This window comes from Egretta garzetta, unplaced genomic scaffold, assembly GCF_000687185.1.
Source record: "Egretta garzetta isolate BGI_Z169 unplaced genomic scaffold, ASM68718v1 scaffold245, whole genome shotgun sequence".
Lineage (NCBI taxonomy): Eukaryota > Metazoa > Chordata > Aves > Pelecaniformes > Ardeidae > Egretta > Egretta garzetta.
In genome coordinates this window covers 493,585-515,467 of record NW_009259721.1, presented here as the reverse complement: position 1 = coordinate 515,467, position 21,883 = coordinate 493,585, and the positions used below count along the sequence as shown (strand labels likewise).

At 47.2% G+C, this 21,883-nt stretch overlaps 2 protein-coding genes across 2 annotated transcripts in view; one reads left to right on the top strand and one right to left on the bottom strand.

Annotated features, from left to right (window-relative positions):
• MAGI3 (membrane associated guanylate kinase, WW and PDZ domain containing 3) overlaps positions 1–6,816 on the top strand; it is a 34,672-nt gene extending 27,856 nt beyond the window's left edge. The window contains exons 17-21 of the mRNA XM_035894867.1: positions 1,281–1,383; positions 1,492–1,624; positions 2,112–2,255; positions 4,504–4,642; positions 6,184–6,816. Coding sequence (XP_035750760.1) covers positions 1,281–1,383; positions 1,492–1,624; positions 2,112–2,255; positions 4,504–4,642; positions 6,184–6,233 — 569 coding nt within the window. The 3' untranslated portion in view covers positions 6,234–6,816. The remainder of the gene's footprint in view (positions 1–1,280; positions 1,384–1,491; positions 1,625–2,111; positions 2,256–4,503; positions 4,643–6,183) is intronic.
• A 3,267-nt stretch (positions 6,817–10,083) lies between these two features.
• The window catches only part of PHTF1 (putative homeodomain transcription factor 1), a 12,155-nt gene continuing 355 nt past the window's right edge, over positions 10,084–21,883 (bottom strand). The window contains exons 2-18 of the mRNA XM_035894866.1: positions 21,737–21,806; positions 20,801–20,959; positions 20,404–20,563; positions 19,482–19,607; positions 18,501–18,660; positions 17,583–17,603; positions 17,289–17,459; positions 17,131–17,208; positions 16,127–16,336; positions 15,620–15,748; positions 14,927–15,199; positions 14,123–14,254; positions 13,847–13,933; positions 13,070–13,225; positions 12,563–12,658; positions 11,802–11,927; positions 10,084–11,379 (exon numbers count right to left, since the gene is read on the bottom strand). Coding sequence (XP_035750759.1) covers positions 11,359–11,379; positions 11,802–11,927; positions 12,563–12,658; positions 13,070–13,225; positions 13,847–13,933; positions 14,123–14,254; positions 14,927–15,199; positions 15,620–15,748; positions 16,127–16,336; positions 17,131–17,208; positions 17,289–17,459; positions 17,583–17,603; positions 18,501–18,660; positions 19,482–19,607; positions 20,404–20,563; positions 20,801–20,959; positions 21,737–21,806 — 2,175 coding nt within the window. The 3' untranslated portion in view covers positions 10,084–11,358. The remainder of the gene's footprint in view (positions 11,380–11,801; positions 11,928–12,562; positions 12,659–13,069; positions 13,226–13,846; positions 13,934–14,122; positions 14,255–14,926; positions 15,200–15,619; positions 15,749–16,126; positions 16,337–17,130; positions 17,209–17,288; positions 17,460–17,582; positions 17,604–18,500; positions 18,661–19,481; positions 19,608–20,403; positions 20,564–20,800; positions 20,960–21,736; positions 21,807–21,883) is intronic.

Sequence of the window (21,883 nt, the reverse complement as noted above, 5' to 3'; positions counted from 1 at the left end):
CCTCGAGGAGGGGGCTCACAGGATGGGGGTTAACGGGGAGGCGCAGGATGCGGCTCCGAAGAGAGAAATGCCCGTTCTGCCAGAAGCTGTTCAGCATCACAACGCACAAACCCTTCCAGAGTTTGCTGCTCCCCAGTGCATCATCTTCAGCGCTGTCTTCTGAGCCTGACAAGGACAATGCTGCCTCACACCCCCCCCGCCCCAGCTTTCCCAGATGTGTGATCTTTGCTTTTCAAATGAATAAATGAATTCCGCGTCCTGCGCCAGAAGCCATTCTGTGACGTTCTGCACAAAAGCAAGAGCCGTCAGCTTCCGTCGTACATTGGCTGCAAACAGAAGAGCGCAGGCTGGAACGCGGACGGGGGGGTTGTACAAACAGATGGCATTTTTCTTGCCTGTGCTTCTAAATTAAAACTCTTGAGTGTAAACCAGGAGTAAAAGTTGACATTTTGTCTCTTGAGAAAAACCCCGTGAAGGCGCGTCGTCGTAACAGCACCGGGCAGGCCTGGGAGGGACTCGGGAGCTCCCGCGTACCTGGGGCGTTCACTCTCATCATTCCCATTTTGTTTTCCTTCCCTTACGATGCTCGAGCGCTTTCTGTGTTTTACTGGGGTTTGTTTGCTCTTAACTGGGAAGTGCAGCAACGTGATGCACCTAACGGAGGACTGGAGCAGATCTGATTTGGGTGCTTGGGATTTAGGGTTTTTTTAACCCTTAGGAGGAAAAGGAGTTTATTACTTTATAATTCAGTACTTAAGTTCATCTTGGGCCACAACTTGCCATTTCAGGCTCTAGCTAAGAGGCAGCTTTTTGCATAGACTCTGGCTCATACTCTTCACTGACAGAGACATTGTGGATCCTGAAACAAAAAAAAACCACTTTTTTTTTTTTTCATAAATGCACCAGATTTATTGTAAAGTGCACAATCGCTGTATTTTGTGTGGAAGGGAAAATGATCTTAAACTAAACCCCTTCTGTTCATGTCTGGTTCAGTTAAAATGGTTTTGTCTTCTGAGGAGAAGCAGCGTAGGTAAGAATAGAATTCCTAGAACTCCATGGAACCAAAGAACTGCGCTTGAGTTCCTGGCTTACGGCGTTAGACCTTGGAAAATCCCCTTCACCTCGTGGCTGTGGCGAGCTCAGCCCAGCCTGCGGCGCGGTGGCAGCCGCGTCCTGAGGAACAGCAGCCGTGGCGCTGGTGGCCACCGTGGCCTCGTGGTGGGTGTGCTGGCCGCCCTGGGAACCTCGTGCTGACTTTGGGTTTTGTTTGAATTTGTTAGAACACCGTGGTCCTCCGTCGGGAACGAACTCCGCCAGGCAGAGCCCGGCTCCGCAGCACCGGCCGCTGGGATCAGCACAGATCAGCCCTCCCAGTGCAGACAGGTACGGAGCTTTCTGCCAGAAGCAAAGGGACCGAGGACGGGTAGGGAAGCTCGACCGGAGGGTTTGGTAATGCGAAGGTAACATCCCCGTCCTTTTGCCTCCCTGTAGGGGAGCTACAGAAGGTGAAGCTGGAAAAGAAGCTTCAAACAGCTACCGGCTGTCCTGGCCCGAGCACAAGCACTTGGCACAATCGGATGCCGGCGTCGCTTCAGTGACTGGTGGCCGCCATTCCCAGGCGCAGGTAGCCCTCCGGAGGGTGCAGAGCCGTGCGAAACGCCCGCTCGCCAAGGCGCTAGGGTGGCATTGCCACGGAGCGTTCAGGAGCGGAACAGTAAAACGCTTCCCTGTCAGACATGGGCTAAAAACGCACCGAAGTGTGTCGCAGGATGTTTTTGCTGATGTTTTAAATGTGATTATCTCCTCAGTACAGCTGAGTGCTCGCTATAATCATAAAAGACACAAAGTGCTGGCAACGGGGCCTACTACAGACCCTTGGCAAAGCTTCTTAAAGAAATTCCATGAGTATCAAACTGAAAAGGAAAAACATTCCGTATGTTTAGAGTTAGAATGAAACCATTACACCTGGTCACCCGCGAATTGTGATTAATTCAGTTTGAATTGTGGATTGCACGTTTCTCAAACTACAGAAATGTGTGAAGCGTTTTTCCAGGAAAATGTTTAGACTGCCTACAGGTCCTCATTTTTTTTCCCTCTGACTTCCCACACAGAATCCTGGCTGTTTCCCAGTGGAGTTGGAAAGGGGCCCTCGAGGATTTGGGTTCAGCCTTCGAGGAGGAAAGGAATACAACATGGGCTTATTCATCCTTCGACTTGCCGAAGATGGGCCGGCTGTCAAAGATGGGAGAGTTCATGTGAGTCTGTCTTTCCTATTCAGTTGGTTGATCAAGTTGGCCTTTTGATGTGTTAATTCCCCTGCAGTGGGACCAAACCTTGCTCTCGGTGAGCGCGGGGTCCCAGCAGGCAGCGCAGCGTTGGGACTGCTCTGCGCAGTGACAGCAAGTGCCGTGGCCGTCGGCTTTAGGGGAGAAGCACCTGAACGCCTCCGGAGCAGCCTGATCTAGGTAGCGGTGTCCCTGCTCCTGCGGGGGGGGTTGGACTAGATGACCTCTAGGGGTCCCTTCCAACCCAAAACATTCTATGATTCTATGACATGCAGAGCGAACCGTCCATGTCCATCCCCACCTGAGTGACGATGCCGTGCGTGCCCCAGGGCATGAGCAGCAGCCACTGGGGATGCTTTAGGAGCCCAGACAAGGAATTGCACAGTGGAGCAGAAAGCTGAAAGGAGAATCCCTCTCCGAATTGGTGAATTTGGAAGGAACGTTTGTGTGCACATTGTGCTATTGCTGTTCTGTGCGGTGTTTGAAGATACAAGCCTAATTTTTTTCAAAGATTACTATGTTAATTCTTAGGTTTGTGTAAGGAATTCACTTTCAAATACTGTAGTAAAAGCAAAATGCATGGGTACAATAGTAAAGAACAACGCTACGTCAGAGTCTGTGGCTGCTGCCAGAGCAGGATTTTCAGAGGCTGGAGCGTGAAGCTGAACCAGGTGCCCGTGGGGTGCCGTCCCCCGTGGGGTGCCGTCCCCCGTGCAGTCCCGGTGCTTCACAGCCCCTGTGGCCATGGGCATGAGGCTCTGCCTTCCTTTCTGCTGTAGTTTGTAGAATAGCACTGACACAGAGACGTGCTGGGGCTACTGCGGGGCTTAATTGGATGTGAAATTCTAAGTATTGTTAACTTCTATTATGCTAATTCTTTACAGTAATTAGCTTTTTCCCTCATGCTTGAGAGACTACATGAGCGTAGTATTCAGTACTAATATTTTCTCTTGTATTGCTCCTTCCAGTGGTGCTACACTAAGCTCCAGGGCTTTGCTTTCTGGGCAAGAGCAGCCAAAAGGTTCCCAGCTGACTGCTCTGTGCTTTGCCCAGACGAGCTGGGGGGCACGGGCTGGGGGGGCTGTGACAGCCAGACAGCGCTGAGAGCGCTCCAGCCTGGGCTGTGGTGGGGGCGCCGAGGCCCGTGCTGCCATGGTGGGTGGTCCCGTCCCGTGGGGAACGTGAGCCCTCCGCAGCCCTGGCTGGGGCTGGTGGCTGTGGAGGGGCCGGGCCACGAGCACTGTGCCGTGCGTCCCCGGCAGCTCGGAGCACAGAGGGGCTGCGCTCGCCCAGCGTGAGGTTATTCACGATTTTCACATCGTTTGGTTTCTCCCTCCTCAGCTGGAAAACGCTGTCATTTTCTGGCTGTGCTTTAGAACAGTGACAAGGAATTTCTCACCCAGTTAATGGCAACTGAGCGTGACGGGAGGCACGTCGTGCGGCGCGGAGCGCCCTGTCCTGTCCGATGAGTAGCCAGCCAGTGACCTCCTTTGGCAGAGGCAGTTTATTTAACAAAGCTCAGGCAGTCTCTTCAAACTTCTAATTTCATGCACTAGTGACATCCATTGGCTGATCCATGGGTGGCGAAATAGGTGTCATGACCTGCTTTGGGGGGGTGCTCTGCCAGCCCCGTCCAGCAGCCTGCAAAGGTAGCGTGAACTGTAATTACCTGCCCAGTGCCTCTCTAAGTTGCTAATGGGCCTCAGAGACCTCAGTACTGATAACTGCACAGTGATGATCTCTCCGACCTGGAATAAAAAATCCTTTCCTCCTGTAAAACCCGTTCGGCCACGCTGGCGTTCAGCTCTGCGTTAAGTGTGGAGAAGTTGCTGTTACCTGGTTAGCGGGACTTCAGCAGGCGCCTGGTGCCCGGGTTGGCGCGGTTCATCCCTAAGCTCCCTCCGCACGATGATTCAGAATGAAAATGCATTCAAGCGTGTGGCTGTGTCTCTCATGACTTGTAAATAAATGGAAGATGTGTTTAAGGAACCTGAGATCTTTCACTGAGCTGGCTGAGCAGAAGACCTGCATGGAGATCTCCGAACCGCCAGAGCGTTGCGTCGCATCGTGTTAATCAGTGGTGCTGCTATTGCTGAGTGGGTTTTAGCAAGAGAGGAAAGATAGAAGCATCTGCTCTGGTTTTGTCTTTCTAAATCAAAAATGAGTTCACGGTGTCAGAGATGCACAAAGACTAACCTGCTTGCTATTTTCTCATCAGGTTGGTGACCAAATTGTTGAAATTAATGGAGAACCCACCCAAGGAATCACTCACACACGAGCAATTGAGCTGATTCAGGCTGGAGGGAATAAAGTTTTGCTGCTGCTGAGACCAGGGACTGGCTTGATACCAGATCACGGTACGTCATCCCACGCGCTGTTCCGTTCTGAGGGTCCGAGGCAACGGAGTGCCGTCTGACAGGGAGGCTTCTGTGCTTGTTCACTGAGGTTCCCTTTTCACAGCTGTGCAGGTGTGCCTGTCTGGTTTAAAATATAAGGAATGTTCTTGGTAAAATTAACACCTGACAAGTACCTGGGGATATTGCACAGTGTGGAATCACTGCATGTTTGTAACCGTCATCCATTTCTCGGCTCTGCCTGAGCCAATCGAGTGTTTCTGTACCAATGTGGGGATGAACACCGATCGCCTTTTCATTTAAATTAAAACTCTCTGTGATACAGTACTCAGTTTGCAATGCCTATATTGCTAAGAATGTTATTTCTGCATAGATTTACTTCACTGGTTTTAGCCTTCTAAATTATGAAACGCTTTGTTTTTCAAAACCAGAACTTCAGAAGCAGGGGGGGGACAGCTTCGCTCTCCAGATGGGTTCTGTTTGTTTGAAGTTGTGAAACACAACTTCGTAGGCAAAAAAATGGAAGGACAGAAAAGCAAATCCTTGCAGGAGCTCTGAGTTCAGCTACAGAGAATGGAGAGTGATGGGTCTGAGTCAGACGTAGGAGATGCTCCAAAACTACAAATCAAAACCACCTGTGGCCCTGGTGGTGTTTTAGAGCAAGGGATGCCCCCTCTCCGAGGGCAGGTTTTAATCTCTTAACCCTTGATGCTCACACCAAGATTCTGATGGTAAACCTTCTTAAATGGTAAGGTCAGGTTTCCAGTAACAGTGACCAACCATGAGTTTATCCTTTGAAAATTCTAAAAGACGCGGTTTGAACTACCAGGCAGTTTGTGCATTCAGTCATTTACAGGCAGCAACTGGTGTCCGCTCCAGGGACGGGATCTGCTCAGAACTTGCTCCATTTCTTTCCTCCGGAGAGCCAGAAGATGGCTCGTCACATCCCCCCGTTCCAGCCTGCAGAGCACAGTAAAGGCAGTGAATTAGCGCAGGGCTCGGCGGCAGCCGCCTCGGGCTGTCCCCTGCCATGCTGCCGGGCGCCTGCCTGCCTGGCTTTGTCTCTCACACTGAATTAGCTTCTCATTAGGGGTGAAAGTTAAATACAGTCCTCTGTGTTCTGACGAGCTTCTGCTGAGGTCCTCTTTAAAATCAGCGTTTGCCTGCTAGGAGAGGGGGAGGCGGCGAGGACGCCGCCGCTCGCTCCTTACCAGCAGCTGCCTGAGCTCGGTGGTGTTTATCCCGCACCGCGAGGGCAGCGCAGTGGCAGCCCGGAACCATTCCTGGCCCTCTGCTGAGTCTGGGGTAGAAACAGAACCCTAGAACAGACCGAAGGAACCCCTGGAGAGCGTCTGGCCCAGCCCCCTGGCAAAAGCCAGGCCTGAGACTGGGTTAAGCAGCTTAGGTTGGATCAGCAGCGGTGGAGAGGGGAAGGGGTTTGTTGCCTCTTGTCTCGCTGTTAATCAGATGTTTCTGATGGAAATCTTGCTTGCTGTGCTCTGATTTTGGTATGTAGTCCTGGGCTTTTTCTCTTCCTCCTTCAGGTTTGGCTCCTTCCAGTCTGTGTCCCTACGTGAAACCTGAGCAACATTAAGGGCTTTCAGTGCTTTTCTTGGTTTTTCCTTAAAGACTTGGTAAATCTGCATGTCTTGTGTTTCATCTCTTCCTATTATTAAAGTGCAAAGCTTGACTTTTCACTGTTTTCAGTTTTCTTTTAGCATAACGGTTTCAGTCCATTTGGTTTTCTTACGTTAAACACCGTAGGTCAGGGACTTTCTGTTTTGCACTTTGCGGTGCGGGCTCTCAAGCTGTGCTGATACAAGTCCGTGTCAGTCCCGCAGAGGGAGTGCCAGCATTCGAAGCACAAGTTTTTACCCCAAATCACATCCTCGTGGTTCTTGTAGGATGTAGAATGATGCAATATAGAAAACTGATAAGTAAGACTCTGAGTATGCCACTACATGATCTTCTTTAAATTGAAGATCTCCTACAACATTCTGTAGTATGTGTGTTGCTAAAATGTTTGCTGGTTTGGGGTTTTTTTTGGTAGTCATTTAGTGAAATCTCTTGCTGTTTACTTCCAGGTGATTGGGATGGTTCTAATCCATCTTCGTCAAATGTAATATATGAAGAACAGTCACCATTACCTTCATCTTCACATTCTGCTTCCCCGTCTGAGGTGTGTTATTTACCAGTACCAGGAGAAGCTTTAACGAGAGTTCAGCTGTCTGAGAAACTGGAACAAGCAAAGAACACTGTGCCTGAAAAGATAAGCACTTTAACTGGAAACCAGTTTGAGATGAAGACTCTGTCTTCTCCCCAGAGAACAAGGAACAGATGGGAATGTCCCTCCAGCCCTGGGTTTGAAATCACAAAAGGTAGTTTGGGATTGGGGACCAGAAGAGACAGATCTGCCAGTCCAGAAAAGTTCGTGGCTGCTGAGGGACACCCTCATGCAGGATTCCACAGCCCCAGAAAAGGGGATCCTGAAAAATCCTACGGCAGTCTCTCACGTAAATCTGACGGTCCCAGAAAGAGTGAGGGTAACCCCACAGAAATAGGGATGAACAGTAGTAACAAAAGAGAATATTCCCGTGGAAATCGAGGAAGGTCCGCCAGTCCCCAAAGGCATCTCAGTACGCAAGGACACATAGAAGCGGTAGGCAGGTTACAGGAATGTCAAGATAGAACAACCGGTGGTGATAAGACGACTGTTGAGCAATTGAAAGGTGGAAATGGCAAAACTGGAGTCACCAGGAAAGACGCAAAGCAGAAAACTTGTGGGAGGATGGGAGGGTGGTCTCCAGAGCGCCAACATGCAGCATTTGGTGAGAATGATCTTCTGCTCAGTGACTCCAGGAGAAACACATCTGAAGATGAAAAAATAAAGAAGTCAAACACTGGAGAGCCAGGTTCCAGCAGATTCAAAACTTCCAGTCTTTCCAATATCCCACTGCTTTACACGGAGAAACAAAGGTGGCTGGAAACACAGGAGACCGTTACGCTGAGCAGACCCCACAGAGGGAGGCACGCAGAGCTGCCCCATGAAACCAAAGATGATGGAATTTCCAAATCTGAGAACAGTTCTCCAGTCAAGAAAACACCGATAACTCCTGGACCTTGGAGGGTACCAAGCGCGTGTAAAGTCACCCAAACAGCGGGTGTGGCTGAAAAACGGGTTTGACTGACTCTGTTTTTTAGAACATGTTTGAATCAAGTTTCTAATAACGGTCATTTAAAAGCATTGCTTCTTTTCATGAAGTTGTCATTTTTTTTTTTTTTTTTTTTTTTAGAAACTGGTTAGAGGGTAGAAAGTGTTTGACTTGTTCTTAAATTATCTAAGCTGCATGAAGGACCTTTTGGATTGCTTAAATGAAACTCTTCCGTAAGCTGCTGTCCCCTCGTCCTTTTGAAGGCGGTGTTCTGCTGCTCCCAACGTTGCACTGCTACGGCTTTCTCAGATAGTATTGTGAGTTTCTGAACAAATTATTTAATGCCTATATTGCCAATGTGATCATGACTCACTTCTTGTCCTTGTGCCAAGTTATCTACTGTATCCAGTCGATCTACTCCTTCCCGTATGTATTCCAGTCACAGGAAAGGCAAGGTTTGGTTTGAAATGGGTATTTTCTCAAGAGCATGTTGCATGTTTACATAAGGAAATACATGTTCTTAGGGGCTCAGTGAAAGGTGGGTGAGTTGGTTCTATCAATTCTAGGGCAGCACGAGCCACTGATGCTGATCAGTTGATGTTTTCTTAAATTTTTATACCTACTACAAAGTCCTGTAGATAAAAATTATATTTGACATAATCAATGTTTTGTAATTTTGCTTTTTATGAATGCAGCAAAATTGCTTTATTTTCTTGATCCATGAGGATGCCGATAGCAACGTTTGCAAACATTGGTCTGAAAAGAGAAAGTTCTGGGTTCTGTTAAATGACACAATCCCTTCGGCTTTGCTTGCGGCTCTACGTCACCCTTCGTGCTCTTTGTAGACATAAGCAATGAGTGCCCGTTTATTTCCAGCCTCATTGTGGTGCTGTGTACTGAACCCCGTTAGTTAAGTTAATTACTTAACGCTAGTTAGGCATTGGGTGTCCTCCCTCTGTAGAGGTGACAGCTGACCTTTAGGACAGAACCAACCGCCAGCGTAGCTTCTTAAATGAAGTTCTAGCCTGTGTACGTTAGAAGTCTCCCATGTGTTACTTGGAACGCGTGAGCTGGTCTGAGAGTGCTGAACAGGATGATACCAGGGTGCATGAGACTTAGTATCTATGGTTTGGGCTACAATACGTATTGTAGAAAGCGGAATGTTGCCACCAGAATCTACCGACACAGCAGTCCGACGGCTGTAGGGCTGCTTAAATTGAAGGGTTGATTTTCTTCATGGTTTTAGTGATGATTTCCTGACATGTTGGGGTTTTAATGACTGCAAAAAAAGTGGTACAAGGAGCCCAAAGGTCCAGTTTCAGAAGGAGAAGGAAGTGTGAAAGGTCAAGCTTTACTTATGCTAAAATTCAAACTGGTAAGGATTTGGTGTGTGTTTGAGCGAGTATCTCATTTTGGCTTTGAAACATTCAATGTTTTTAAAGCACAGTTGAAGTCTTTAGAAGTACAGATGACGACTCAAAACAACTTTTTAGAGACTTTGAAAATTAAATAGGCTTTAAAGCAGATCTGAACTGCACTCTGCTGCTTGACATGGGATGATCCATGGAGGTTTTGCTGTGTAGCGCAATAGGTACAAATACTCCCTGTTGGGAGTATGACTGTGAAAATATTTAATACTTGGAAGTAGCCTGTGTAGATATTAACCCTGTATTCTTAACAAGAGATTCTGGTTTATGTTGAGTTGTATGCACTTGCCCTAGCCACCAAGTACAGTAACAAATTCAGGCATTTAATACCAAGATGAATTAGCACCACTGAAGTTATTTCCCTGTCATCGCTACCCCTGTATTTTTTCTATATGTTAATGTGACCTGATTGAGCATCTGACCTGCGTGTGATTTCTCCTTCCATAGAATCTGTATCTGTACTCACTGTACCAGATGACTTAGCAATGTGGCCTTGGAATGCTAAGCGATGTATGGATGTACTGGGTGTAAATGTTTATATATTGTACAGCACCTTTATACATACTTCTGAGGTTCTGACTAGAGAGAGACCTGTAAATCACTCATTATTTTTTATATAGATATTAAAAAGAAACTCTAGTTCATGGCCTGTATAAACCAGATTCTTTGTTGACTGTCAGTGGTGTGATACTGCCAACAGCTGGGTCTGTGAGCCAGGTTTCACCCGCAAGCGTAATACTCCTCTGGAAAACAAATGCAATTTATTACTGGAAGTTTTCCTTGACTCCCTGTTCAGGTAACAATTGTTCAACAAAGGTATTACAAAACTCATCCAGTCGTGTAGAAACAGTTGTTAGCCATGAAATACTTGTACTGTAGGTTTATTTGTACACTTGGATATATAAAATTGTCATCTCCTTTTACACCTCACAATTCTTCCATGTACAGAAAATAGCTGTAAACAATTTACTACCAGAATTCTTATGCCATCTTACCCCTTATGTGAAAGAAACTATGAACAGCTCCTCAGTCCTTGCTTTTTTCATTACTGGTCTCACACAAGATAGAGGCAGGTAAGGAAAATGCAAGTTCAACCGATGTCCGCAACATTTGGTTTCTCTCCTCTGCCCCTTCTGAGCGTTCGTCGGCTGCGGGGCGAGGAGCTCTTTGCCACTGCTCTTCCACCGATCCTCACAACAGATTTCTCCCGCAGGTATCCAGTGTCGGGCACGATCGCCGTGCGGGGCTGCAGCAGCCGCTCAGGGCGCGGAGCGAAGCTGGGTGTCAGAAAAAGAGACACCGGGGCGCCCTTGGCGCAGAGCCTGGGCTCAGCCTAACGGCGGGGTTACAGGGAACGAAGATAGCAAAATATTCTGTAGCTGATAAATGCTTTACTTGTAGTTTGTGTTGTCAGGTTGTTCTCCTATTTTCAAGCAATGATCGTTTATTTGCAGAAGACCCAATGTAAACCAGCTGGCGTGAGGACGCTGTATTGCTCAGCTGTCACCATGGAGGCAGAATTCCTCTTGCGCAGACCGAGTTTCACTGCATCCTGCAGTAGCTCAGGGTAAGGAGGTAAAGCCTCACGCACGCCGAGATGCTCCTCAGTACATTCAGACAAATGCAGCTCAGTATTACCAGTCTGAGCAGAGCGCTGAAGGATGCATAAATGGAAACACTTCCGCGCAGCTCCAGAGCCCCCTGACAAGGTTGCTGCTAAGGGAAGCAGGGCCCCGGCTCTCCCCTTGCCACAGGCAGAGGATTCAGGCCGCGTGGAGAGGCGGCAGCTGTAGCACTCCTCGGCGTCTCTCTCGCGTGGCTTCTCGCGTTCGATGCCCCACACCGTGCGCACACGGCTCCTGCTGTGCTGAATGCCAGCTACTTGTATTTGGCCCCGCTAATTCTGTTGTGCTGTGTGTCCGTGCCGTGGGATGACTTTGCTACTTAGACCAGTTCATTCTGTATGTTACAGAACAGCAAAGCAGAGGAAGAATTTTTGATACGTACACCGAGAATCTGTTAAAAAAGTCATTACAGATTGCTGTAGTTTGAGAGCGCCTCTGCTTTGTGCCCAGGCTCTTGGTTGTCATCTCTGGTTGCCTTTCTGGTGGAGAGGGCTGAGTGCTGATGTTCGGTCAGTTCACGGTTTTATTTTCCATAACTGGAAAGAGATACGGAGCGTGAGTACTGGTCTGGAAGCCGTAGGCCTGAATGCTTTTCATCTACAGGTAAAACTCAGTCTCCTTTGCCCATCCTGCGCTGACGGCTCTGCTGGGCAAGCTCTGATTTAAAAGTGTGAGCCACAGGAGCACTGTGCCTTCATGGCAAAGGGAGGGAACCCGGGATCCTGACTGACTGCTTTCAGTGGGCACTAAAGAGCTGAACGAGGCTGAAATGAAAGTCAGCCCCATCCTCCCCACCCCGGCACAGGGAGATGGAGATTCGTTCAGCACGGCCTGGTCTCGGAATTGCCACGTCAGGGGAGCCCAAGTCAAACCCACAGCCTGTCTGCGCGGGTGGGAGGAATTTGGCAGTGACCCCTACGAGATGCTTCCCGTTGGTTTGTAGGGGAGTGACACTTACTCTGATATTGAAGCCTAGCAGATCGCTGATAACACCTGAGACAGCAGAGAGTATTACAACACGTGTTATATTGTAGATCAGAGGATTCATGGTCAGTCCATACAGCCTAAATGGAGTATCTAATTCCTGCAGTGAGAGGGGAAAAAAAAAAGTCCATTAGCATTAGTCTATACTAGAAGGAATTAATCTTCTGACTTGTAGCTTAATCCTGGCGCTCTGGCAGGCTTTGCTAATCACACGCTGCCTCTGTATCCTTACTTAAATGTATGTACAGAAATTCCCACTCTGTATTTCGGGCCTCCCGGCTCGAAGATGTTTTCTAACAGCCATGCTGAATCCAAGAAGTCTCCTTTGTAGCAACACCAGCTGCATAACAAGAGCTTGACACGCCAGGCTGTAGAATTTGCCTGGAGTAATTTATGTGGCGCTTAGGCTGCTCTTCCTTTTCCAAATATCTACTCGGCTACTGTCAACAAGCTTCAGCATTGAAGCAGCTGAGGGACAAAGGGATTGAAGCGGTAAGGAGGCACGCGGTGCTCACCTCACTTAGCCAAATCACAGTGAGCTGCTACTAATCAAAGGTTCGTGGCACTAATTAATCACACAGGTCCTGTATTGCTTAATCATATGCCATGGCTACAGAAGCACAGAAAAGCTCCCTGACCTACCGAATCCTGAGATGGGGAGAGCAAAACCACGCGGTCATTGTCATTGCTCCTGTAAAATTCAGCAGCTGTACACAGTTTTCCGGGGTAGCTTACCTTCAGCAGCTTCGTAGATAGTTTCAAAACATTGTTTACTAGCGATAGCTGTTCTTTCTTGTTCGGCTTCTTCTCCATCTTCAGGTACAAGTTTATCTGTGACAGAGGGAGGTTGCAGACCAGATGTTCATTTCCAGCACTTGCCCCCAACTATTTTCTAACTGAGGGAAATTTGAGCCATTTTTTGCAGCCTGCTGTCACACTTAAAGTGGATGCACCCACAGACAGGGGTTTAGCAGGGATAATCTCATTCTTTCTCCAGTTTGCATAGCTGGCACATTAACCCGAAGACAAAAATAATCTAGAATTTTAGAATGCGAGTCTGTCCAAATGGTTAAGAGCTTGTCCCTCCCCCACTCTACGGTGGTTTATTGCCTCTGTCCAGCACAAGTGTTGATTTCTAAATTTTAAAATTTGATTCCAGTATTTCTTAGTCATGTTTGAAATGCAATTATTGCCTCCAGACACACCCCAAAGCCAAAGGGAGAACAAGCTAAATGGAGATACCTGCTCCGTGAGCAAGATTGAAATGCTGCTGTATTTCTTGTTGGTTTCAGAGCCCAAAGATGCCAGGCGTAGTAAAAAGAGAAGAAGTGCTGCCTCCCAAATTAGGAACTCCCAGTTGTAAGCTGCATTCAGAAATGTTTTGTGACCCTTAAGAACCTGTATTGAAAAAGAAATGCCAGCGTCACTAACAAGAAACACGCCTGTTCTTTGGAGCAGTGCACAAGCATTGCCCTTACTCCTGTCCGAACAGGCATCTGTGCTCTGTAGCTACTGACAATTTCCCCTTGAGGTGTAACTCAGTCACATAACTAAGTTACAGTGAAAGGTCTTTTTTCTAACCTGGCTTCAGCTTGGAATTTGATTTTTGCTTTCCTTCTGCTTAGGAAAGGGTGCTTATTCTTTTGCTTTCCAATTAGCTGGTAATAAAATCTCTTTCCTTTTGTGTATGCTTGTCCCACTGGCAGCCTTAGACCAATAACAGTGGTTTAAGCAGGTGTTGCAATCAGCCCTCTTAGATAAAATGTCCTGTGAACACCTGAGGTCCTTAGGCAGAGTCCTTTCCTTTGTGCACATGTTCTGAAATTTTCCTAAAGATTTTATAAAAACCCAGACTTTCCTCTGCAAACACAGAGAACAAACACCTATTAGCAACTAAGCGTTACAAAGCTTTTAAAAAATGCAACCCCCTCCGTATAACTTTGGAGACAAACAGCTACAGTTCAAGTACTGGGTTGGTTGGCAGAAGAAAAGCCTCCAGTAGTTTGGGTAAAATCTCACCTGAGCGCAGCATATAAAAGCAATTGAAAGAGCCAGTAAGAAGATCGACGATACGACGACATCCACAGACCGCTGGGGGCCTCGCCTCTGCAGAAACAAAGACTGAGTCAGGTCTCAGGTTCGGATGCGGAGCTGTGATGTCAGGGCTCACCACAAGCAGATGTCATTAGTTAACGATTCAAGCGGTGCTGGCCACAGCAGTCAGGTAAAGGACATGAACCTACAGACTTGGTCACAGCCTCTGTAATAATGCCCCCACCTTGGATTAGAACTCACCTTTAGATAGGAACGAAGGGATAACCAGATCTTAATGTTTTCCACCTTCTTGAGTCTGAAGTGAGGAATTTCGTATTTCCTGGCTTTCCGAGCAGATGTAATGTGACTAAAAAGCTTGGCAAACAAAAACCTCTGCAAATGAGAAACAAAAACATACCCACACAAACACAATTAGTCTAAGCCAAAAAAAGATTGCTTGGCATTGCTTAGTGGTAACTGGCAGAAAGGGTTGGCCTTGTGGCACACCGGGGAAGCCTCACGGGGGACTGTGGTGCACGACCCCTCAGGTAGAGCAGCCGTCTTGCGTACTGCTGTTGCGATGCTAAATTAGCCACAAAGCTCTCGCTAAAACAGTAAATGCCACCTGCCTGCCTGCATGCAACAGCTACAGCCACTCGGCCACAGCTACTGCCCGCAGGCCTGAGGGAGCAGCGTGCGATGCAGCCGACCTCGGAGCAGGCCAACTGAGCGGGCTCCTCCTTCACAAACAGCTCCCTGCTGAAGCACACACTCCCACGCAGAGTCCCATCCCAGGTGTTAAGAGGCTATTTTATCCCCTGGGGGCAGAGGGCTGGGCTAGAGGGGGAGCACAGGGGTGGGAAGGGTAGTGACAGGTTTAAGTTTGTGACTGATGAACAGGAGTCTTACCGGACTCCCCTACTAAACTTGGACACCTCACCAGCTCTGACACTTCAGCCTGCTGAGACACGCTTGTCTTGCCAGTGTCTTCAGCGACAGGCAGCATGGTTTTGGTAGAGCACCTGCCCCAGGGGTCACGGTCGGCACCAGTACCTGTAAACTTACCTGTTTGTACGTTCTCTCAGCAACACACATCATGAAGAAAAACATCCAGGTTAAGCAAAGTCTTTCAAGGAAGTTGATAGCAGACAGAACAATGACAGGGGTGCTAGCAGGTGCTCCACAAAAGATGTGCAAAAGCTCCGTTAGAGAAATGGAGCACAGCTGCTCCAGGTTATCTGTGCGGAAGAGTCTGTAGAGGAACGGTAGGAATGCTAATCCAATGGTGATGATGTTCCCCAGCATTTGATAACCCACTCCTTGCTGGTAGGCGTTAACCTGGCAAGCAGGAACAAAACCAGGAGAATTACCCAGGTCTTTTCTCAAGGAAAAGGCATGCTGGTATGGCGGCATAATTCAATCAAGCATTCCAGACCCCTTCCTTCAAAGGACATAGCCTAAAATAGTTCCACCCATTTCACTCCAACAACAATCAGTCAATAAATAAAACCACCGCTTACTTTCAGCACACTGCAGACACTCGGCCAACAATAATCGGCTCTCATCAGTCTTCAACAGGACCACCTGAATTTGGGTTTTTGCAATTTTTAAGAACATTTGGGACAACTGTATTTGGAGTTTCAGAGGGACCGGTTTTATCCTGCACTTCATATCTGCACATATAGCTACTGCAGGTTTTTTGGGGTTGTTTCTTAAAGCGTGCGGGAGAGAGGTTGCAATGCCTTACAGGCCTCTTACCCTGCTCATGATAATCCCACTGATCTCCAGCACAGACATGTCCACCTTCTTACAGTCATTCCCTTCCCAGATCAGGGCACTCACTTTTGCAGATGCTGGACTTGTATTCTGCAGCCAAAACAAATGGTTCTATAAAAGAGAAAACAACGCAAAAGACGTATAATCTGGGTTTTGTCCTGCTATTAAATAATGCTTTTTCCTAGAAAGTATTTTGATGAAGAGGGGGATTCCAGGTTTGTCTTTGGGTGAAATACTTTCCTTTGGGATTAGCAGTGGTCCAGATAATGCCGGGAGGGGGAGGGAGTTGATCACTGGCACTATTTAGATCATTCCAGACTTCCGTGTGATTAGCATGGTTGACAGAATGGGCTCATCTGGCACTGGGTTGCTCACATCATACCAACAGCACTCGGGTCTGTTGTATTATTTGGCAGACACGGGGGAAAAAGGGGTGTGTGTGTGGAATCCTTCACAGTATTCTCAGCTACTGGATACAAATCAACAAACCTGCTGGAAAACATCTTCCTTCAGATCCCGCCTGGTGCCTCTCACAGTCACTTCCTCGCTGTCGCTGGTGCAGGACGAGCGGCACTCTGGCCCGTGAAGCAGATCATCCCAAAGCATATCTTCTGTCTCGGAGTCATGGCGAGTACTTTCCGAGTCTCTCCGGGTCACGCTGCAACTCCGGGACCCCACACTAATGCAAGACCTCGAGTCCTTTGAAGATGAGCAAGATTTGCACAGCAGAGCCCCACACCCAGCTCGCAGAACCACCTCCTCCTGCCCCCCACCAATCGGCTCCATCAGCTTCCGGGGGCAGCCGCGAGCTCCCAGTCGCAGCCCCTGGTGCCAACTGTTACAGACGGGATTACGCAGTGATAGGTTTTTGCAACCAGCATTTCCACATGGGAAGTCACACTGGTAGCGTTAGTTGCCCACCTCTATTCCCAACTTTACAAAATAAAAATGGACTTATTCATTCTAATGCAAAAGTTCTGTGGTTTTTGAATAATCTATTTTAAGATTTCATTTATATTTATGGATTTTTATATTTATAATTTGATATTCATGAATTTTACTTCTATTTCTCTTTTATTTTCAGGTAGGGGGAGTGGCAGGGGGAAAGATAAACCAAGTAATTAAGTGAATGAATATATATCACAGAATAGATTTGTTTCTTCATTTTAAAACCAGAATTTATTAGCATAAAAGCTACAGTGCTTCCTCCCAAACCACAAGAGTAATTGCAGCAATTCAGCACGAGCTCTGAAGCAGCTTGGACCACTGCGGATAGAGTGATTTTTTTGTTTGATTTGGTTTTGTTAAGCAGAGCAGTATACTCACAACTGCAAACAAGCTTACAAAGCTGCAAACCAGCAGGGAGGAAGGGCACACCTTACACCTGAAGACGCTGAAGCACTATCATTTAATAATGGTCTGTTCTAATGGGGGGCATGTCCCTGCACTGGCCAGGCCTGGTAAAGCTCCGTCCCTTGAGTTTAGGACCATACCTGACTATATAATGTGGATTCTAGTTCAGATTCCACGACACTATCAGAGTCTCTGGCACCTTTAAGGGCTTGCTTGACCTGCCAAAACCAAAGGAAAACCAGCTCATTATCCATAGCAAAAAACTCCGTGGGAAATGGCGCAAGTTCAACGTGAGTACCTGTGAGACAGCCTGGTTCAAAGAAACAAGAGGCCTCCTCTTCTCTTCGTAGCTATTGTCGCTGGAAGCCCCTTCTACATTCTGGCGTAACAAGATTCTTTGTGCCATTGCTTCAGCATCCTCCTCACTTGACAGCTCATCAGAAACACCGCCCCTGTTGGTGCAGTCATCCTAGAAATACAGCAGTCAAAGTAAGACTAAGGCACCAACAAAGGACCAACCTGAACTGCATCAAACCAAAGGTTCAATGCCAGTGCTGCTGCTACACTGGCACACACAGGAATCTCTAATTACCTGCAAAAGCCAGCAGACGATCTCCACAGAACATGCAGAAACAGAATCCAAATTAGCATCACAGACATCACAAATTTTAACTCCCTACCCCCTCCCTCGCCTTGCCACAGAGGTAATGAGTGGGAATCTTGGGTGGGGTGAAGTTGGATTTGGGGCAAGGATGGGAAGAGGCAGCAGCAGCTCGTTGCTATGTCTTACCAGCAACTGTAAGCCCAGGAGGACAGATGTATCTATCTACAAGCTGGTGGCTAGCAGACCCGAAATCACGAGATGTGTCCCCCTACACCTAGCTCTGCTCCTTTCCAAACGCCTAGAAATAGAGGAGATGGCACAGTACTACGGTGTTCCACACAGATTTTAATTTAAGTTCTTCATGTGGGAGTTAATACTTTACTGACCCAGAGGAGCCTCAAAAGTAACTCCACAAAGCTTTATGTTTTAGAGATTTCAAGAGAGGTCATGATGCTTTAACTCCTGTCTTTCTCTCTCCCCAAGTCTTTGATTTCCTGCCTCCCCCCCCAAGAGGATACTGTGGGGAACTGTTTGCAAGGCAAATTATTTTACAGAACTGCTTGTGAAAATGGCTCATTTATTCATCTTTAATCATTATCAGCAGTCTTCCTTAATTGGACATCTTGTGGTCAGAAGCACCTTGGCAAAACAGACATCTTCCAGGATTGTCTGTGTTTGACATATGTGACTCTTGTAACAGACGCTGACAGTAAAGTATTGGCACCACGTCAGCCGTTCAGCTGAGAGGTAGAAAGGGTTTTCAGACTTCCCACAGGCAAGCAAAGATTAGTAGCAGGCAGTATCTTGTATTAGATAAAACCATACAGTTAAGTATCAACAAACTTTTGGGCACAAGACAGAATACACTGAAATTTCCGACTTCAGACAGATCTTTCCTGCCAGTACCTGATGGCTCTTTTCCCCATCGGAAAGTTTATTTTTCTCTTTGAAGTGCAACAGCCTGTATTCAGATCTGGCATGTCTGTGCTTAATGCCATTATTCACAGCATTCACACCATTTTCTGTCTCAGTCCCTTTCTCAGCTACCAACTTTACTCTTCTAATCCTATGAGAGAAAATACAATTAAATGCTTTTGTATCAGAGAAAAACTCTTTGAGGAAAACATAAAGGTCTCTTCCACTTGCCACACAGGTACAACATCAAACAATACAGCTAAGGGAATGCATTCGTCTCCTGACAGGCTCTTTGTGTCCTGATGCTGTTGAAAAGACTTGCATCTGCTTCACTCTCACTGGATGGCTCTTTTGTAAATCTGATAGTACTTTAAAATTTCTAAACCAAGAATGAAATTTTTTCTCATTATTTTGAGAAAAATAAATAAAAGCAATCCAGCAGACAAGACGTCCTCATCAAGAGAAAGGACCTCTCAGTTGAAAACTCATCAAGACTCACCTGAGAAAGCAGCAGACGACAACGGATTATTATCCCAAACAATCTATCCTCCTTTTCCTCGAGTTATTTTTAGAACAAGTTAAGGTGGTAGTGGGATGACTATTCAAGCAACTTAAACTAGAAGGCACAATTGCTTCTGGAAACCAGGTAAAACAGTAATATAATTTGAGCGTACACATTCGAGAAAGGTCACTTATCTGATAAATAAAAGTAAGCTCCGCCACTTTCTGCAACTCACCTAACGCTCAGTTTCAGCTGTAGCGTGGGACACGGTATGATCTCCTAAGAAGGACATACTAAAAATTCGTGAGGAATCAGCCTCCTACAACACCAAGACTGCTTTTAGTTCAAAGGAAACCAGTTGGCAGGCTTTGGGGCTGTCAGTGACAGTACACATTCTGTCTTCATTTTCCAGGTATCAAATGGCTCACAGTGTCACTACAAATGCACCAGACCCAGTGAAGATCACATACCTCCTTTGGAAAAGCATACTACATAAATCGTTAAGAATGGATGCAGATTCAGCCTGCTCTTCTTTACTGTTTTTGTCAGGAGAAGACCAACTGTTCCCATCGACACCCACAGATTTGCGTAACTTCCTGATTTTTAAAGAGAGGAGAATTAATTTTGCATAGCAAGCTACTTTTAGGCCTTTTTTAAAAGATGTGAATCAGATTTGAGCAGCCTTTTAGATGCCATTTTTTCTTAAGTCATGCAGACAGAATGCTTATTTCCAAATAAAATAAATTTTATTTGGATTAACATGCCGATACCCACAGAATATCAGTCTATCAATAGTGAAGGATGCAACAGACATATTTCTACAGTAAAGGTTTTGTCCAGATTTTAACAGAGGCAAAACTCTATCCACATCCATCATCCTGCACTCAGATATATTGCATCAGTGTTTAAACTGCATCAGACACCTAACAGTGACATATCCGGTAGATGAACCGTAACATCTCCCACACGCACAAACAAATTGCCAGCAAGGAATCCACCACAGTCACCTCCGTCAGCATTTGCCTGTTCTCAATACACATCAGCATCCCTGCAGTCAATGCTAGAGCAGGACACCAGGCTGGTTTGCAAGACCTTGCAGACGCCTTTCCGCACAGAATGCCCTCCTCTGGCCACAAAACCAAACTGTATTAAAAGCTGCATTAGAAAAAGGCCCAGCTGACAACTAAACTGGATCTACCACAGCCTGGTAAACTTGCAGCATTTGGCTTGGTTACGAGAAGATTACAAGCAAGACAGAAAATACTCATTTTTCACATTTATGGTTAAATATCATATTTACATAAAAATAGAAGGTATTTACCCATTAACTTCTACCACGAGCAATCCGTCATATGCTTTGATGCCAACAAATGAACCCACTACCCCGCTCACCTCCTCCGCCTGCCGAGTCCATTGTTTCCCGAAGGTTTGTTGATCTGGGTGGACACTATTTGACAGTGAACAGTTCCCATCAGTAACATAAGGCACATTGGTCCCATGACTTCACTCGCATTCACAACAGGCATCATGAAATACAACACAACCGCTATGACTGAAAAGGAGAAAACTGTATCAAATGCAAAAATTAAGAGCATGACCCAGTTCTTCTGTCTTAACTATTTACTTTTATGCTGGTTTATAATTTCTGCCAACACTAGTGCCACGCATCTTGAAATCCACGTTAAGTAGGTTTCAGACAGGATCCTTCCGCTTTAGATTATGGACTACAAAATGATGTTGCATTCCTTGCAGAAAAAGGATCGTGGCACAGACTGCTACCACCCCTTACCTTGCATAACATAGAGCACCAGGAGCCACATAAAAATACGCTGGGAAGTAACCTGTATCCACCACTGGCTGAATAATGGAAAAAATACAACTCTCACAATTCCTTTCCGAGTTAGCGATGTCCAGGGAATTTCAGGCTTGGCTTTGGCAAATGTAGACCCTTGAAAATAAAGGAAAAACAAACAGGTCATTAACCGGGAATTACAAGAATTTCCTTGCTTACAACTTCCTCTTTGGCAAAGACCAAACCCTGCCAGAAGGCTGCAGGTCAGAAGGGTGACAGCAGCCCAACTTCAGGCACTTGTCCAACGTACGCAGCTCACACAGGCACATCTAAGAGCAGCCCCTCATCTTATCTCAGCACACCGGCTGCTGGCCCTTCCCCACCTACCCAAGCCCACTGTCACCAACTACTTTGCGTGGCTTTTGCTGAACCACCCCAAATGCCTCCTGCCTCTGCTTTCAGGTTCACAATGCTCCTTTTGCACCAATGCCAGCCAGCACGGGCACCCTACCCTGGTGGTGAGGTCTGGGGCTTCAGCAAGGCTCTGTGCTGCTGCCATCAGAAACCTGATGGACTCAGGCTCCGAGCGGCCCAAGGAAAACCACCTAGAATCATAGAATCACTTTGGTTGGAAAAGACCTTTGAGATCATCAAGTCCAACCGTTCCCCTAACCCTGCCATCCCACCACTAAACCCTGTCCCTCAGCACCTCATCTCTCCTTCTTTTAAATCCCTCCAGGGATGGGGACTCAACCCCTTCCCTGGGCAGCCCCTTCCAGAGCCTGACAGCCCTTTCGGTGAAGGAGTTTTTCCTAATGTCCAACCTAAACCTGCCCGGAGCGGGCTCGCCCTTCCCACCCTGCGCAAAGCGGCGATGCAGCAGCGGCAGCGGGGGGAGGCCGGGCGCCAGCATCCCTGGCGCGCATCGCTCACCTCTGATCAGATCCACGTCGATCAGGTCAGGCTGAATGTGCCCCTTCTTCTTAGGCTTGTTTTTGAAGCCCTACGGAGCCGAAAACAAAGGCCCGTTAGCCGCGAGGGGAGCCGAGCCCGGGCTGGGAGGGCGGCGGGCGCCCGGCC